The sequence below is a fragment of the Vidua chalybeata genome, chromosome 2 (assembly GCF_026979565.1).
Source record: "Vidua chalybeata isolate OUT-0048 chromosome 2, bVidCha1 merged haplotype, whole genome shotgun sequence".
Lineage (NCBI taxonomy): Eukaryota > Metazoa > Chordata > Aves > Passeriformes > Viduidae > Vidua > Vidua chalybeata.
In genome coordinates, this window is record NC_071531.1 from 71,176,541 (window position 1) to 71,196,332 (window position 19,792).

Consider the following 19,792-nt stretch of genomic DNA (forward strand, 5'->3'; position numbering starts at 1 on the left):
GGAAGCATGTTGTGACTGAAGAAAATTGGGATTTATTTCTATTCTGAGGAAAAAAAAAAACAAAAAAAAACCAAAAAAAAACCAAAAAAAAAAAAAAAAAAAAAAAACAAAAACAAAAAAAACCTTAAATGACAAAAATCTTTATTTTTTAAAAGTTATATTATAAAAAGCCAGGACATTTCAAGCATGTTTGCTGCTGTTCTCCACATAAAAATGAGTTGAGCTGCATTTTCTTATCTGCTATTTATTTCCCTTGAAAAGCCTTGCTCAAGGCAGTGCCCTTTAACTCCTACCAGAAGAATAAATAAATTTAAAGTCCTATCCCCAGAATCCAACGATTTTGCAGGTAGCTGGACAGGCACTATCTAAAAAGATGATTAATACATGTGCATAGCTGGTTAATTTGCAATTCATAGCACATGAAACATCATCCTAATCTATACTTTTTAAAATGTGCTCTAGATTCATCTGTTGTCCTTGAAGTGGGGCCATGGCACTTTTCATTCCTGTGGAGTCTGTATCACTTGGTTGCCTTATTTCCCAGTAACAGAAATAGAAAACCAGCTTTGGAAAGCATTTCTCAAGTTAGGAAAGGCAAGATGGGAAACCACAGTCCCATCAAACACTGCTCACAGAGGCTGCAGAGAAGCTTGCAGAGCAGCTTAAGTGCTCAGTTGAAATTATGAGAGGAGGCCTGCACAGAAACCCCCCCAAAACCTTTTTGAGAAAGAGAGATTACAGCAGGAACACTACACAGTGGGCCAGGGAGGAGCATGGAAAACCATTGTCAACACATATACAAAACACAGATATAAAGTGACACCATGGGTGAGTGGCAATTTATACTCTGCTCACACTGCTAAAAGTGCTTCTGCTTCAGAGTGGCTTGTTTGGTTTTTGCAGTGAATGCTGCAGAAAACTCTGCAACCCACAGCCACAGAAGAGAACAGTAAGCTGGATTTATTGCCTATCCTGCTCCACCCTATCCTACAAGACTCACTGCCACACAGGTCAACTCTTAGGTTAGAAATTTTTCCAAGATTGGCTTGGAAACAAGGCACTGAAGGCTTGTTTTCATGTGTCTGGACATAGTTTCAAATTAGAAAAAAAAGAAAGTGAGGAAAAGCTGGGAAAACAGCCTTTAAAATTTTTCTTTTGAAGAAGTGTAACATCTCCTGTCTCTTCAAGGACTCCTGATGGACACTGATGGAGACAGGCACCATCCCACTCCCACCTAGACCTTAATTTCACTGGTGTTTATATCATCAGTGTTCAGATGATCCCTCTCAAAGACATCTTTTCCTTCTCCTTCCTTTACCTACCATAAAATATAGCCCAGGAAGTTTTACCATCCACAAGTCTGGCCTCACAATTGGTCCTCTGCACAAGTAAAAGGGTTGGAAGAGATTTGAGGTGTTAAGTTTTAAATTCCTATTTAAATTTAAATTCCTATTGTAGCAGAACAGAATTGCATGATTTACAGGATTTTTACATTTTGCTGTAGCCAAAATCAAAATGATGGCCCTGACAGGTCTAGCTCAACTTGGAATGAGACTCCACAAGTTTCTCTGGCATAGGAGAAACTGCTCTATGGTGTCAGAACTGTAGAAACTTACATGGAAAAAGGTCAAAGCCTGAGCAGTGCCTGGGCTTCTACTGAGACCTAAGGAATTGGAGTTGTCCAGCACCCAAGAGGATTTCTCTGTGTGTATGTGTGTAAGGATAAGCCAAACTTGCCAATCTGATGCCAACAGGAACTGGGTTGGGGAATTCCTTCCAGGGCTGGGTCACAGAAGTAGCCACTTGTGCCTGTGAGGAAGCACTGCTCTAACCAGGCATCGAGGATGAGAAATAAAGGAGACCATTATAGCAATTTGATCTTCAATTCAAACCTGTATTCACTGGGCCTGTGCTCTGGCCTGTAATCCAAACCTGCTGGTCTCTGGGCAACAAAATCATTTGGGGCAGCATTCAAAATGTCCAGCAGCCAGCTTATTTTCCATTCTGCCCTGGTGTGTGGCAGTCAGAAGCAACCCCAGAGGCTAATTGGAATCATGGGCTCTTTGAAGAAAATTTAAGAGCAACTTCTGACTGCCGATCACTGCAGCTCACCCAAAGTGTCCTCAACAAGTCTTGTACACAAGGCCAAACTGACTCTGGCTGCCAACAGTCTCTACTTTAATACCAGGATGAAAAAAAAAACCTGCCATTAGACTTCCATTTGCATTTTTATGCAACAGAGAAATGAGAATTTAGCAGCCCTCAAACTTACAATTTTTAATACTAAACTTTTAAGCAACTTTTCTTTAGTACTCCCCTTCAGGTCACAGCTTTCCACTCTTACATGTTTTACATATTTCCAGACAGTTACCAATTACAATTTCTATTAAGTTCACCACTTGTGACTATAATTATCAATTTTCTTGTAGTCTGTAGAGATCTAAAAAGTTGTATATGTTTGTATATAGAACATTCTATATATATAATATATATATGTAATGTATATGTTGTATAAGTTTGTTAGTGCACACTGTTAAATGCTTTCTATCAAGATTTACCATCACTTAAAAAGTTCAGTGAGGGAGGAAAAACTCTTGCCTGGGTGATTTATTGTGAAATGAGGGGGAGTGTGGGATTTTTGCAAGGCTTGCCCTGAATGCTGCTCAGGGCTGTCAGTGACAGGCATGAAGCTGCAGCACTCCCAGCGAGGAGCACAGCACCTGACTCTGAGAAAGACTGGAGGACTGTGACTGGCTGGAGGAAAATCAAGGACATTGGCTGTCACTGAATGTTGAAATCTTTCTGTGCTTTTACCTTTCCCACTCAGACAGCACCACCTCAAGCAAAATCCCAAGCTTAGATGTCTGTTCAGCCTCGCAATCCTCAGCTACACCAGGCCAGATTGGCTGGACATATTGGTTCCATTCAAAATGGTCGTTGTTCATTTAGATACTTTGTTCTCTCACATTCTTCTCTCCAGGAGCTCTGTCACAGTCACATCCAAAACCAGTTACACAGAACTTCCAACAGCACACACATCTTTGGGTTTGACTAGATGTTTGTAATTTTATGTCTAGTGCTGTAGATAGACAGAAAAAAATGCATTAAATTAGATTATTTATAAGTCTGCAGAGTTGGCAAGTCTTCAATGAAGTACAAGCTACTTTATTTATTAATAAAAAAATTAAATCCATTCCTAGAGCTTTAACTTCAGTTGCAAACCTTGAATTAAAAGACATGACAATTGAAATTTTGAGAATCAGGTTTTGTTTTCTATAATTACCTGGGGGGGAGGGGGTTTAAGTTTTTTTACAGTTCTACAGTTCCACTATCTACATCAATTAGTCATTCCCCACAGTACAAGCCAGGATTGTTACAAAAATGTGTAACAAAAATACTCTATTTACTACATGTATTATATAAAATTATCACATAAACCCTCCTCTAAATCAGTTTATACTCCTTTTCCAGAATCCCTTTCACACCACAGTGCATGCATAATGCAGGTGGGCATAGAAAGCTTCTCTTTTTTCCAATAGAAATCACTTCAGAGCTGCTTCCATCCTCAGGCCTCCTTCATATATAAACTGTGTGTGTTGCAGCACAGGCAAAGCCCCAGTTTTTGGTTAATTATGCCCCTCAAATAGCCTGGGCCCTGCCCCATCCATCCTTCCCCATAGCCCAAAGGTGAATTCAAGCACAGCTTATTTCAGTCTTGAATGGTTTTTTGCCTTGGAAGGCTCTGGTAAGAGCACACTCTCTCTCATGAAGGAACTGTGTGTGGACATCTGTAGTCAACTCTTCCTCTTAGGTGTATAAGCAATAGCCACGTAAATGAGTGTTTCCATTCATGTGTTTTGTTTTGTGATTAAATCAACAAATCAAACATTGTACTTTTTTTAAATAGCAACAAATATTCAGATTCAGTGTCAAGGAAATGTGGGCTGAGTATGTGTGTGGTTTGTTGACGAGTCATTACCTGTCTCTCAGAACGAAGGCTGGGCTGGGGTGAAGCACACACTCCTGTGCTAACCAAGTCCTGTTTCCACAGGTCTCCTAAATCAGTATCACAAAGCTAAGGCATCTTAAAGTGAGGCTGTCTCAAGCCCCCATTAACAACCAAAAAATAAAGTTAAAAAAAAAAAAAAAAAAACACAACAGAGGGAAAGAAAATAAAGGAAAGAATTGATACTAGTTGGTGTAATCTCTTTTTTTTTTCCAACTTCTATCCCTACATTCTTTATAGTATTTCAAAGGTGCATGGTTTGTGTAAAGCCTTTGTTTGGAGTTTACCCTTCTCATTCAGGAATACAAAAATTGCAGTCGTGGTTGTTGCTGGGGTGGGGATGGTCGCCTCCCTTCCTCCAGCAGCTCCTGCCAGGACAGAACCCATGCCCAGCTGATGTTCCCATGCTCCATGCCGGGGAACTTGCAGGGAGCTCACATGGGGCTCCTAACTGCCATACCAGCCCCGGGAACATTACCAGCCTTGGACCAGGGCTACCAGCCAACCAAGAGCCCTTCCCATCACTCCCACTTCAGGGTGAACGCAGCTACCCACAGATGGAGCTCTGGGAAGGGCAGGAGCGAGCGCTGTGTAAGGGCTCTTCCCTGCAGCACGTCTGAATTGCTCTGCCAGGAGAAGCTCCAAATGTCAGGCAAAGGTGCTGAGCTCTCCTCTCCCTCTTGTCAGCTATGTACAACTCTCTCCATGAAATGCAAGCAGCACGGGAGAAAAGCAAAAGGACCAAAGCAGATCAGATTACCACTGTCATTATTTGTCACCTGCCTGTCACTGCTTCCAGTAGCCAAGGAGAAAAGGAAAGCTGCAGCAGAAAACCAAGGCAAAACAAGCTTGTGGTCTGCCTGTGAGGAAAAGGACCAAGAGGCTGCAACAAACATCAAGGGTGTGAGTTCCTGCTACCAATACTGGGCAAGTTCTGCCCCGTACCAGTAGCCAGCTGAATGTACATTTGAGTCATTTTGAGCAGAAAGCAGATGGGAACCAACCAGACCAGGCTGCTCAGCAGCCCCAGGGGATAGATTCTCCCTGTGAGGAGCTGGGTCCCACAGGTCCCCATCATGTGCACAAAAGGCACTCCCAGTGACTACAGCTGTTTGCCAGGACTGCATCCCAACTGGATTACTTTTGGAAGGCAGACACATCCCTGCTGGTGCAGGAGCCAGGCAAGGGCACTGCAGGGCTGGGCTGCAGTAGGAATTCTGTGTGCACCAAGGGACAAGGCTATCAACAGTTGTAACAAACAGAACTCTTACCCCTTCCGCAGCATTCATCTGTCCTTGTGCCAGCTGACAGGAGGCTGGCATGGGCTGAAGGGAGAAACACACAAACAAGCTGAGGAACAAACACTACCAGATGCATCCCATCCTGACTATAGAGACTGAGACTAACCGGCACTCGGGTTATCAGGTCCTGAATTAATAAAATGTCCTCAGTCAATCAGAGGTGAGGGGAAAGGAGCCCACAGGCAAAACCAGGTAAGTAATGTGAGCAGCCAGGCTCCTTCTTACCACCTTCAGAAAACCACATAAACCCTTTTCTGCAGTTCTGGACAGTGCCTCTGCTACCTGACTTAGCCCTCTTCTGCTTCCACTGCTCAGTCTCACTAAGAGTTAAATTCTAATCAAAATTGAGGAATGTAAATAGCAGCAATCAGAAAACAGCTCAGAGCCAGTCCTAGTAACACGACTCAAATGCCACAGTGGCTACCTCTTATCTTCTCATTTGCTCCAAATTACTGCTTAATTAAAATGAGCCCATCGAGTTTGTTAGTCAAAATAAGTTTGGGTACATGTTAATCCCTTTACTGATTAGCATCACCCCCTTCTAGAGAGCTTGCTGAGAAATACGTGTGAGATCCATCCTTTAGAAATTCTGAAGACAGTGTGTGGGAGGGAAATATTGTAATGTACCAAAGAACAAGCAGCCCAAATGACAGCAGCCCCAGTGAGGCCTAGAATACAGCACAGGTATGTCACTGCAGGACACCCAGGCCAGGAAATCATTAGGCCATGTGAATTGATAATGAGTCCAAGCCAGCATCTTCACAGGCAGAGCACACAAATGGTCGGGCACCAGGGTGCCGAGGCTTGGATATGTTAATAACAAAAGCTTTAATAAAGTAAGAAAAAAGACAATGCTGTGGATAAAGAGCTCAGCCATCAGGTGACAGGTGTCGAAGAAAGTAATGGCATAGAACAGGCAGGAAGAAAACAAAAATATCTCAGTGTAAGATGGAATACAGAAGAGGAAAAAAGGCCAAGACAGTGCTGAGAAGGGCAGTCAAGGAAGCCTCATCTGGGGCTCTGGCTCAGTGCCACGTGTCTGTTCTGCTGCACAAGAGGCAGGTGGTGGATCAGAGTTTGGGATGCAGCCCTTTGTGAGGAGGCCCCATTAACATCTTTGAATGCTCCCTGTGTTCTCCAGCCCTCAGTGCTGGCTACTTCTGATGTCAGGATAACAGCCCTGCCAAAAGCACCACATCTGAAGTTAACGATCCCGAGCCCCCTCTCAGGCTGCTGAAAGCCAAGTGTGCATCCTCTCAGATCAGGCTGAAAAAGCAACTTCAAAAGTACACTGCTTAAAAAGGACCCAGGAGAAGTTCAGAAATGAAAGGATAATTAGGGGCTTGAAAACTTCTCACAGGAGGCAATAATGGAAAGATGGAGATTGATTACATTAGGGAGGAACTGCAGAAAAAGACATGATACAATAATTAGAGGCATAAGGAAGATGACAGGAGGCACTTGTCCTCCCTTTCTTATAAGATACAAGGGCTAGGCGATGAAAATTACAGAATTCAAGGTCAGGCATTGTGTGAAGTTAACAAAAGCAGCTGAACTTGTGTAGCCATCACAGCTGTCTGGAAGGGAAATGAAAACTTGTGATGTGAGATTTAGCCAAACCAGAAGGTATTAGTGGGGAGAGTGATGCCAAATAGTGGCAGATTAATTCCCTGCAAGCTCCTTCCTTGCCCCTTCTTTTGAAGGATCTGATCCTGGCTCAGCTTGACAAGCCCAAACTCCCAGGAAAACTTTCTGAGTGATCGTAGGGTCAGAGCCAAAGACACTGAGGCAAAGAATGGGGGAAATCTGAGCAGGTTTTAGTGGGGCTGCCAGCAGGCAGGTGTGAGGCTTCCTTAGAAGAATGGTCTCTGAAGGAAGAACCACAGGTCACCCACTACAATGTAATGATTCCTCTCAAGCACACCAGACCTCAAACACCAACAAGGCTGCCCATGTCAGCTGGCCAGACTGAGATAGTTTTCTTCTTCACAAAAATATGCATTGCCATGAAGTTTTTAACCAATTCATTGAGCTTCATTCTTTAAAATGTTTCTGCTGGTGATTTTGTATTAACTCTAAGAGATTCCAAACAATATTCCTCTCGAGGCCAGTTTGCAAGGCAGCAGTAGGATGAATGACATCAGTCAGTCACCAAAATGCTTTCTTAAAAGCCAGAGGCCAACCAAGCATAGATTCCACTCACTGTGAACGCTGTACAGCTGCTCAGTGAGAAATCCAGCCAACTGTAAAGCCACTTCAGCGCCTGAGTGTCATCAGCAGAATCCAGTACAAGATAATCCTGGCAAAGGCCTGCAAAATTCTCTATCAAGTGCAATCACAATGACTTTTTTTGCCCTAGACAATTATACACAGGCACTGCCAAATTATGTTTGCACCTTGTTTTAATAACGCAATCCAGCTCATGTCATATGTAATAAATTCATTAGGCTTTGGGGGTTTATACAAGATCAAGCACCCTTGACAGAATCAATTTAAATATCCTTTTTTTAACAATTAATAATTTCACTGTTTAAACACGCTTCAGTGCTCTGACTGAGCTCTGGATGGTTTGGCTTGGTGAGTTCATACCAACTTCCACCACACTTTTCAGAAGGCAGCTTGGTACCCTGCCAGTAGAAACACAGCACAGGAGGATCACACCGCCAGCAGGTGATCCCAGGCCTTCACCCTGCCCAGTCCATGGTGCCTGCTGCCTCCCACAATTGGAAAGTCACACAGCACTCTCACTGGTCCAGGTCCTGCAGGTCTCCCCAGCTGGGGCCAATTTTCACTTTAACATTCAGTTTCACTGAGAGTTTGATGGCGTTTTCCATCTCATGTTTCACAATCTGAGCAACCTAAAAGAAAACATCAGGCGTCAGACACACAGATAGCTTCAGTGCTCTGGGTTTCTGTCAATAGCTGGGGCAGACAAGCACCTGGAATCCTATCCTGCATTTATTTGCACTGATTTACCACTGATGGGAATGCAACCAAATCCTGATTAGTGCTTATGAATGGAGAAACTGTATAAAGCCAGTGAGATTTTATGCAGCACAGAGCTGTGACTGGTTCTGCAGTGTTTAAGACTCCTCAAAAAAGGGGCCAAGATTAACTTTCTGTTAAACACCTGAGATCCTGAAGAGTCTCATCTTTCACTCAGCTGCACAACTCTTAAGTGTCTCCTGGAGTGTGTTCTGAAAACTTCAAGGTACTGAAGGCAAGACACAAAACAAATTTGCCAGGAGCAAAGAACGGTGGCTCCTCCATGTTGTGCCAGCTTGAAAAGCACTCCGTAAAACACAAATTATAAACCTCTGGGAAAGCAGGTCACATTCCATGTGGGTGCTACAAATACTGCCCAGGTTCTCCCTCACTATTTAGTTAAGGCAACTCCTGCCCTCTAGTAAATAGATGAGGTAACTGTTCTCTGCACTCCAAAAGTATTCCTAAGAAAACACTCATTTCTATACACAGTTAGGAAACCAGAAATTATTTCTTTCTACAGCAGTTTGGATTACAAGAGACTGGATTTTTTTTCTCCTGACTATAAAAGCCTGCCCTGGACAAAGGTACCCCCTTTCCTCCCCCAAGACCTATGCAGAATCCAGCCTGTCCTGGATTGCTTATTTGAATGAATCTTTCAATCCACACCCATCCCACGAACCTTTCCACAGCAGAGTGAAAAGAGGCTTTGAAGTTATGGTGATTCCTCAGCTCAGCTAGAAGCCACCCTGGCAGCAGAGAAACTATTCAAGCTGTCTGACTCTTCCATGTTTTTTCCTAATTTCCTGACAGGTAGCCACCATAGAAATTCCTCCATAGTTTTTTTCTGGGGAATGGAGGAGGGGACTTAAGGAGATCAGAGCACAAGACTTTACAACAGCATGAAGAACTAGGGGAAGATCTGTCTTCCAAACCCCTAAGCCCCCACATACTGCATTTCAAAATGATCTTGATAACCTAGAAAAGTGCTTTGAAATAGGATGTAATTCAGCACAGACAAGTACAGAATAGAAAGAAGCAGGGTAGAGAATTAGGACAGAAATAATCTACTGTTCAAAAATAGAATGAAAAATAACTGCCTGGGTAGGAAAAAATCGGGGTTATCAGAGATTCAAAACTGAACAGGGCCTAAGCAAGGCACGTTGCTGTGAGAAAACAAGGAAATGAAAGGCTGGAACATAGAAAATGTCACTTGCATGACACACAAATCAATTTTCCATTCTATTCAAACCACTCCAGCCTTGATCAAGTTTGGGGCCCAGCAGATCAAAAGAAACATGAACCATACAGGAGATTCTCTGAGCATGGTCACAAGTCCAGTACATGGCACCAGCAAAGAACATCTGATTAGGGCTGCTGCACCCAGAACCAGGGACAGCAGCTGTGCTGCAGGGCAGACAGGAAAACCTGCTGGTTTAAGCAACTGCCCAAAAAAATCTATGGAGAAATACATCTGAAGGGAGTTAGAAAAGCTGGTAATAATTACTCTTGAAGTTGAGATAGTTAATGAAATAAATAGAATACAATAAATAAAAAACAAATCCATTCACTTGTCCCCAGTTCTCCTGGGAACACCATGATCAACAGGAGTCAGTATCTAAAGGTGTTAAAGCCTATACTCAGGCGATTTCAGTCTTCTACAGGAAGAATATTATGAGCCTTTTTGTCTCAAAAACAGCCTGCCTAGATTGAAGCAGCAGATGTCTGAACAAAGCTGGCAAAATGAGAAAAAGCTTGAGCTGAGATTCAAGACAAAAATATCAAACCTTTTGTTTTTACTTACATGAACACATCAATATTATTAATAAATATACTCACTTATGTTCTTCATATTTTTATTAGCACATATTTATTACTATATACATGCATGCTCAGGCCAGTCAGCACTGCTGAAAGCTTTGTCAGACTAGGAGTTACTGCTTGCCATCAGGACATGGCCTTTTGTCATCAGAGATGTGCCTGTGCAGAAGTGGAAGAAAGGTACTCCAAGATATGGAAGCACAGCCTGGGAGCCTCCCTGTGTTCGTGCTCAGGACTTAGGAAACACTGAGCTGCCAACATCCAGCTCAAACACCTGCCCCTGAGAGACTCCCCTGTGCCCAAGCCCAGGAGTGCCTTCAGGGGGAGAAGCACACACACAGACATTAAGGGCACTTAAAAACCACAGAGCACATTCCTTGTACCTACCCCGCTGCCAACCAGCACCACAATGCTCCTGCCAAGAAGATAAGTAGGTAGGGAGTTAGGAAACAAGTACCAAAAGGAGAGAATCCTCCTTTCCCTGCACAGAGTACAAACCACAGCTGTTACAATGCATGTTCTGAGTTAGGCACCAGAGCACAAACAGGAAGGCAAAAATACCTCCAGATGAGGAAACACTTCCCCCTACACCTGTCAACAATACTAAGCCACTTCACTCATCAAGCCTCACAGAGAAGTTGCATGAATTGCTGTTACAAGCAACAAAGCACACATGAACTTCAGCCATGGGGATGGCTTGAACCCAAAAATCAAGGGATCAAGCATGCAAACATGTTTTTTTCATCCAACTGAACTTTGTTTTCACAGCCCTTCCTGCACCCAGGGAGGGGAGATCCAGGGAAGAGAATGTGAGCTCCTAGAAGGAAGGCTTGTTTGAAATAGAGTAACACAGCAGAGCTGAAAGAGGAACTGCAGGACTGTACCTGGATGATATCATCCTCTGCAACTTCATAGAGGAGCTCATCGTGCAGCTGGAGGATAAAGAAGCCTCCTCTGATGGGATGTAACATCCCTGTGTTTCTCCTCCTCGACAGCCTTCCTACACAGGTGAAGAGCAGAGTTTGTTAGGCACCATCATACAAAAGTGTGTTTCTTGTATCAAAAACCTTTGCAAATTCCTAATGCTGAGAAAAAGAATGTGAGGACCTTGAAAATTAAAAAGCTTGTGCCTACAGACAAAACCACAAATCATGGCTATTCTATCAATATTTGCACAGCTACTGAGGAAAAAAATGTTAATGAAAAGTATTTTAGACATATACATTTCAGCCTTACATTATAAAGACATGAATCAGAACAGAAGCAATAGACAGTTGTGTCTCCTGAACCATCTGTTTTGAAAGTAAATTTTAAACGAAATCGTGCAAAGTTTAATCAGAAGCTGGTTTACAACATTCTCTCTGCCAATGAGTTAGGATTCTGCTTTTCTTCCACAAACATTTTAATGGCTAGTTTAAGAAAGCAGTCAGCCCCCTGCAAAATGCAATTTCTGAAACTGTAGCTCCTGAGTATAACTGAGGAAGGAAGAAAAGAGCAGTTATTGAATAAACAAGTAAGCTGCTGACAAAGCCAAGATCCTGGTGGGCCTTCCCTGACAAAAAATAAAACAAACCCTTCAATGGTAAGAGCTGTTGGTGTTTTAAAATAAACAAACACCACCTCACACACAGAGACTCAAAAGTTATTTATTTCTCAGGTTAACTAACAGGAGGACTTCAGTTCACAGGGAGGGTTTCAAGCCATCATCAGTTGCTCACACAAGCCTCACACTGAGCAGCAATGTTGAAGCAGCCACATGATGCAGGACGCTCCTCTGATGGCACAGGCATCTCTAACTTGCTGAAAAAGAATTCCTTCCCGTTCTTGAAACAGTATCAGAGCAGGGGAAAACTGTCACAAATGCATCTACTCACCTCCCTACAATTACACTGGCCAAAAGTCAGTAGCTTCTGCTCCTAGGAGAGGTGGGAAGCTCTGCCAAGCTCGTGCCTTCTACTCCTAGCTGACCTCTGAATCTGGTCTCTCCAAAATAAACTCCCTGACACATTTTTAGAGGTTTGGCAATTAATTATTTATTTTCCAAATCAGACTCTTCATATTAAGATAGCTTCATGTTTCAATTGAAGCATAAGAACTATCAAAGAAATACAGCTCTCCATTTCTTAAGTAGTCTTCCTAAAATACACCTGATGAGCAAAACACCATCTACATTAAGCTAAAAAAAGTCTTTGTGGCATTCCTCTGGGAATGAGCACCCCAGCACAGCTTTGCTATCTGCAGCCAGAAAAAAAACTTATGCTGATAAGTGCTTCATATAATACTCTTGTGAAGTCTCTGTACATCAAATTCCAGCCAACAAATTCCAAACTTAATTCTAACCAAAAAATGTATTTTTGGAACCAGGAGTCACCCTACTCAATTTTTTCACTGCCTCTGAAGCCAGAGTGTCTGCTCAGCTCCTTCTTCCTACTTCTAAACAATTCTGTAGTGGCATCACAGACCACATCACACATGAACTCTCCCTGCCAACCTTTGCAAGATCTGCTCTGAGGTAATTGGAGTCTCTGTTCTGGTCACATTTCTTTTAGTTTGTTGAGCAGACATTTTTTCTCCTTCCTGATGACTTTTTTGCCTCTTAAACACAGACTGAACACTGTCAGAAAATAAAACTTCTCCCACCTCTAGGCCCAAAAGCACTAATTCTTTTTTCAGGCTTTTTTTTTTTTTTTTAATTTAACATTAGTAACACTGAAAATCTTGCTCCAGTGTGCAAAGAAGGCAACCATACCAGTTTTATCTCTCTGGAAGGAGCTTTCCAGATGTCCATGGGACTTGAACACAGAGGAGAAAGCTTCCAGGCGTCTCTGAATGTTCACAGTGGCTGTTTTGACAATATCTGCAGCAGATCCCTGAACAGTTGTATTCACAGCCTGGCGTTCTGCCTGAAGAGAGATAGTTGTTCTCAAAACTCACCCCCAAAAAATCAAATCCAACATGTCACATGTACTTAATTAAAAATAATAAATACATGGCCAGATATACACAGAGTAAAAATTCCAAATAAAGAGCTTGTTCTATCTACCTGAGAAAAAGAAACATTATAGGCTAGCTTCAGACACAAAATTTCTACAGGCACCTGACAAAATTCCACAAATTTAAAATTAATGAATATCAAGAGTAATAATCTGCAAGAGTCACAATCCACAAGAAGGAGAAGCCTATACCCATGGTAACAGGTTCAAGGAGAGAGGAAAAATCTCAGTTAATCCAAGCATCACAAGACATTTCTGCCTATCTTCAAAGCCATAAGGGATGGACAACTGAAGGCAAGAAACTGGACTTCATGGACTAACAATATGGTCTGCCACACTAAATCCTGACTGCCAGAGCATTACAGCTGTACAAAAACACACCAGACCACCATTTTTTTTCAACACAAGCAACTTCTCTACTAATCCCCTGCTCAGACAAGAAAGCTGTATACAAAGTTTCTTCTTTCTTTGCTTAGAGCTGAAACGTGCAAAGAACTACGAGGATGCTGAAATGAAAGTGAAGATAATTCATTAACTGGTCTTTAATATGATTTTAAAAACCAAATCAAATTTGGACAGAAGATGCATCTAGAAAGCTTCCTGCTGAAGTATTTTTCAGATCAAATTGTCCTTTATTTTCAAAAGTGTTTTGAAAGCCTCCTTGTTTTCCTGTCAACTCTTTGGAGTACAAACTCCCCCACTTCCTCTTCTACTTTAGTCTTTAATTCCACACAACTTGATCCAGCTTCCTACTGAGAAGTATAATGCTTCCTCCCCACAGAAACATCTCCCTAGGGAGTCAATTTACTCTTACGGAAGTAGAGTCTATGGGAGAAGTGTCCAAAATTACCTGGAAAAAAAATTATGCTAATGCGAAGGTGTATACTAAGTAAATATTTATCTAAGCAACTTTCCTTTCAGGGAAAATAAGAAAAGTAACAAATACCCAAAAATATAGGTCTTAAATGCCCTTTCTTGTTCAAGTGCTGACAGCATGTAATATACAAAGACTACTGAGTGGGAGCAACTCATCCTGAAGAGTTAAAGTGTACCCCTGTGTGGAGGCTTTTTAAAATCATGTCCATCAATTTCAATAAATTACTCACTCCAGCTCCAACGTGGGAGTTCTGAAGTGAGGTTAGCACAGTGATGACAACTGCACACCCAGTCACAGAAGAGTTATGTCAAACAGGCCATGACAAAAGCTCTGTTACTCAGAGAATGACTGAGGGAACAATGAACTAAGCAAGAAGTGGAAGGTCATGACTAAGATGGCTTGCAAACCTTGTAAAACTGCAGACATGGCTACACAAAGAAAACTGGCATTTTAAAAATAAAACTAAAAAAGAATTTAAAAAAGGCACAGCACTCAACATACATGAGCTTTACTGTAGGGATTTGGATCTTTGATAGCTGGCAGGTAGCGCCGTCTCCCCAGGATGGTCTGCACAAACCCATCCCTCCTGCAGCTCCGCACTGTCTCCCTCAAGAATTTCTGAACCCCTGTGAAAGGAGAAAGTTGTCTGTAATACAGCTGATGTTCTGTACTGACTTCTCAGTGGGGTCACTGAAAGCAGTCTGGGGCAGCCAAACAGCACAAAGGAAATCCTTTAAATTTCCCAGACCCCATCAGTGGACAAAGGCATACGATCACTCATTCAGCTCTGCTGCAAAACCTATTAAGACTTTTGAGGTGGAAGAGAGTGCACAGTGTCAGGATATCTGGCTGTGCACAAGGAGGTGGGAAGTCCATCCTGCACAGTGCCCAGGCACATAGGGTCAAATGTGTATTATTGATAATGGAGAGGTCAGAACCTGGACCAACACTGGAAAGACAAGTAGTAGGGAGGGAGTAAATTGAAAGCAGAAGCCAGAGCCCTTGATGCCTCAAGCTGCCTGACTTCAGGCTTTGTCCCTTCAGATTCTAGGATGAAATAAAATCACCCACCTGCACTTTGCAAGGGAAGGAGCAAATCCACCAAGAGTGTTAAAAAGAAACTTAGGTCAAAGAATGGTGAGAGAGGGAAGAGGAACTTGCACTGCAAGTTCAGGTAACAACTGTACTAAAGTGGGAAAAGTTAACTTCAGACAGTTTCTTTCCATGTTTACAAAATATAAAATGTAAAAGGACCTATTCAAAATCAAGACTGACAGCATAAGTCAATTCATGAGGTATGTAATTTAGTAGTCAGCCTGGCAACACCTAGCAAGTGAAAACCCTCGAGAAGTGAAGTTACAATATAAGGTACACTTCAGTTTGTATGCACACATACGTGCCGAGAGAGAGGAGGCAGGAATTCATTCCTAGCGGTCACAAAGGAGAGACTATTCAGAAATTAATGGAGACTAAAGAGAATCTTAACAGGAAACCATTTTTCTGCATATGTCTTCTAAAGAAACAAACCCTAAATCTTCAGAACATAATTTTCCAGCTCATTTTCAAGTCCTATGACTAGAGCTAGCTGCCTCTTGTCCCATTTGCCCTCCATTCTTTTTCTGACTGCAGCTCTATTCTCTCTACATCTTCCCTAAAAATTAACATGCTTATTAGAAACACAGCCATGTCTTTTTACAAAACATGGGAGAGCTACTCTGAGCAGCTGGATAAAAATTAAATGGTAATATGTAAAACAGTTTAAAACTCCATGAAAGCAGAAGACAAAAGCAGAAGAAAGAAATGGTTATATTTAAAAATGATAAGAAGCAAGGTCTAAAGTTGTCACAGCATATCATTTGAAGCTGTGTTTTTATAAGGAAAAGCATGTTTCTCATTCAGAAACTGAAGAGCTTTGAAATTACTCCTCAGGGCTTATTAATTAATTAAAACAACAAAAAAAATTGTTGTAATAAGTAAAGAACAAAGTCATAAAGGTGAATAAAACCAGAGTAGAGTAAAACTTTACAGAGTATCAAACTGCTGCATTCATGCACTGGACATTTTCAAAATGAAAAGCATTTTCAAGGGATACAAGTAGTAGGTTGAGACAAATTTAGGATTTGGAAAGACATGGAGAGAAGGGATTAAAAACAACAACCACCACCACCACACAGCCATATCCAAACCTGTGTATCTCGATTTGAAGGATTCAATGTAATTGGCAGCTTCATTTTCATCAATCCCCATCTGCTCGCCTAAAGATTTTGCTCCTATTCCATAGATGATTCCATAGCAGATCTGCCAGAGGAAAGGGTGAAGAATCGCAACCGTTTGGTCAGCCACGCAGAGAAAGCAGAGCCAAAACAAAATGTGATCCACTGGAAGACAAGTATATGGAAACAAGGGCAAGTATTCAAGATGGGAGAGCCCCTCTAAGTCCAAACCATTCATGCTGCTTTTCTCCACCCTCATCCCCCCCAAAAAATCTCCGACAGCTTCAGTTGCAACGTACTGAGAGTGGGAGGACGGACGAAGCAATTACTGAACAATCATGGCCTAACTCAAACAGAAAAACATACTGCTACGTGTTGAACACTGAATCTTCCTGCCCAGAAAGCTGCTGTGATCTTTTGCCTAAAATTACCTGCTTAGCTTGTTGCCTTGTCCTTTCTCCAACAGTTTCGGGATCGATCATTTTCCATTCTGCTGCAATGCTTTTAAAGACATCGATACCACCATTCAAGGCTTGAATGAGGCGACAGTCACAAGACAAATGAGCGAGGATCCTCAGTTCCAGCTGAGAGTAATCAGCAGCCAAGATTAAGCCACCTGAATTCAAAAAGTTATCAGAAAGCATTATTTCATAAATTACTCCAATATTCCATCCAACTTCCCAGCAAGAAGGATTGAACCCGTCCTTTATCTTCTGCTCTGAGAGTTTTTCACAGCAATTTCTATCAAGACAAATTCTTGTCTGTTTCCCCAGTGCTCAGGCCTGCATGCTTTACATCTAGCACATTTAGAATCCATCAAAACCATGTAAACAAGTATCTGTCCATGTGTATAAGATAGAGCAGGCAATGTGGGAACTGACATTTGAATAGAAAGAACACTAGGTAGAGTGCAATTTGTGTATTAAGAGCTGTCTTAGCTACCTCTTTTAAAAACAGGTATTCTTAAAGAGGAAATGAAAGTCTGAACATGTGAATGATATCATTTAAATACTTTGTCCAACTGAAACTCTCTCTTTTACAGTCATGTGAATAATTTTGAAGGCATGCTAACTACTGCACTAGTTTTCCAAGTAGACTGCTTAGACACATATATACTGTTATCAATCCTTAAACCTTCATCATATCTGGGATTTTTTTGCTAACCATATACTTAACAATTCCAGAGCAGGACCTGGGTATTACCTGGGAAAGGAACAAAAGCATGCCTCATGCTAACAGAAAATGGTATTCCTCTTTCTCTGGATCTGTTTGCAGCTTGAACCTTTAGCCCATTAGGCAAAATACTGGAACGCTTTCTGCATCTGTGGAAAAAAAGGAATGACTGCCCTTCACCAATTTCTAAAATACTAAGAGATGCATAATCAATTTTACCACAATGAATTAGTGAAAACAAGTGAGACACTGGCCTCTATTCCATTTTTCTGGACAATCCATACCCAAATTTGACCATGGAGGAGCTGGACAAAGACCACATAAATACCTGAAAAGGATTTATTGATTCCAAAAAGATTTAGGGATAAATCTTCCTAGTACATTCAGGATTCAGTTCAGAAATTGGATAGTTCTGCTTTAAAACCGGTAAGATGAATGGCCCCAGATCTGTGATGAGCTTATTCCAGAAAGACAATGGAGTCATATGAATCCTAAAAATTCAACACTTCACCTTGAGTGCCAAGTCCCTCCACATCATTCTACTCTGCAGAATGCATACACCAGCCCAGAGGCAGAAAAATCCCCCCCAATATCACCCTCAGGCACATGCACACACATTCACAAGTAAGCCTGTAAAAACAGAGCAGAAGTCGCAGAAGAGGTGCTCGTAACACACTGCACGTTTCCTCCCTAAAGACTGAGGGGAAAAGGTGCCCCAAAGCTGCTCAATTTTCCTTTCTGAGAGGCCAAAACTTTACAGTGTCACCCATGTGCTCTGCATCCTCTCAGGGCTGCTTAGGTTTCCTGTCTCACCAAGTCATTTGTAGCTGCAGATGGAATTGTATCCATGAGCACATCCACTGAACAGTGCACAGCTCTGACACCATTCACATCACATTCTCCCACCAGCACCAGTCTACCAGACAGTCCAATGGGCTCTTCACTGGAAGGCAAAAAGCCTTTTTAAGTCCTTGATGTCTGGATCAGGGATCTGAGCAAATTCTTTATCAAAATGAAAAGGTATCTCTAAGATCAAGACTAGTTTCAGCAGAGCACAGAAAAAAACATCAAACTCTCCCTTGTGCACTTCCTTTTCTTCTTAAATGTTGGCTCTTCAGGCATGGTAGGGATCAATAAGATGAATGCACAAAAATCACAGAAATAAATTTTCAAAAGAAATAAAGGTGAGGAACAATTGCATGTCTGGCTACTGCAGAAAATCACATTGTTCAGCATAGGTTCTCGGTTTAGTTAAATGTATAAGGGCTTTATACTATGACCTAATTTAGCAACTCTCCTTTGGTCAGAAGCTTCTTACAACAGGAGGAAAGAATAGCAATAGTAGTTTGTAAGATAATAGACAGTTTGGACCAAAGTCTGGAAGGCCAATCAGACTTGGCTGGATGTCAATTTCTTTTGTGCCAGCAGTAATTTCTGTGCCTTTAGGATTGCCCATCTTCCTAACACAGGGCTGCTTAACTAAAGGATATAGGAAAATGTAGGAAAAGTCAGCCTGAGAAACAGCCCTCTCAGAGTCTGGCAGGCACTCCAGTCCTTTGAGGGGCTCTTCTCTACAGGGAAGACTCTCAAGAAACCAGCACACTCCCCAACCATCCTGAAAAGCTGCTGCAAGCCTGAGCACTGCCACAGCTTTATATCAGAATGACATTCCTGCCTCCATGGCTATGCCTGGTTCTTCTGAGATGGAGATGAACAAGATGCTTCTACTCCCAAGTTCTCTTCTCATTACTTTCCCAAGGCACAAGGGTGTTAAACACATGATAGTAGGAGGCGCCAGAGAGAAGAAGCAAAAACCTTCTCAAATTTCTCACATCTTGCTGTGGGAAAAAAGGCTTAGAAAAGTCACTCAGGTGACACAACTGGGACAAGAACCTGAATGGAAAGAGAAACTGAAAGGGCAGAAAAGCACCACCAAGTAGGAAGCCTCAAAGCTCACAAGGTAGATGCCAAAAGTGTTGGTGTTTCACTAGATTTCCACACAACTGTTCAGGCATTGGCATGTAATGCTGTCAAAGTAGAATTGTAGAATCATAGAAAACAGGGTATTTGGTTAAGAGAAACCAAATTTAGAAATCTTCCTCTGCTTCCTGCTAGTTACTGTAGGTCACTATGACAAATGAAATTATTAACAAAGAATGAAAAATATGTTCAACCCTGTTCCCTTAAAAAGGGAGCTACACAGCATAAAACAAATGAATTTTCTTCTGCTTCTTCAACAATATTCTATTCTCTTTCAGAGTAGTTCTTAGCAAGTCAAACCAGATCCTAACTTCAGTTTGGTTATTTTCACACTCAGGCTTTCCATTGAACAGCTGGGAACGTAACGCTAATCTCACTGAAGGGCTTCATAAGGAACGTCAAAAAGAAAGCAAATAGCTACATGAAACCACATGCTGTTAGTA

General features: G+C 41.9%; 1 protein-coding gene across 1 annotated transcript in view; it reads right to left on the bottom strand.

Annotated features, from left to right (window-relative positions):
• Positions 1-7,691: 7,691 nt before the first annotated feature.
• The window catches only part of POLQ (DNA polymerase theta), a 53,398-nt gene continuing 41,297 nt past the window's right edge, over positions 7,692-19,792 (bottom strand). The window contains exons 24-30 of the mRNA XM_053933591.1: positions 17,400-17,518; positions 16,628-16,812; positions 16,170-16,281; positions 14,485-14,609; positions 12,863-13,016; positions 10,998-11,113; positions 7,692-8,165 (exon numbers count right to left, since the gene is read on the bottom strand). Of these exons, the coding sequence (XP_053789566.1) occupies positions 8,052-8,165; positions 10,998-11,113; positions 12,863-13,016; positions 14,485-14,609; positions 16,170-16,281; positions 16,628-16,812; positions 17,400-17,518 (925 nt within the window). The 3' untranslated portion in view covers positions 7,692-8,051. The remainder of the gene's footprint in view (positions 8,166-10,997; positions 11,114-12,862; positions 13,017-14,484; positions 14,610-16,169; positions 16,282-16,627; positions 16,813-17,399; positions 17,519-19,792) is intronic.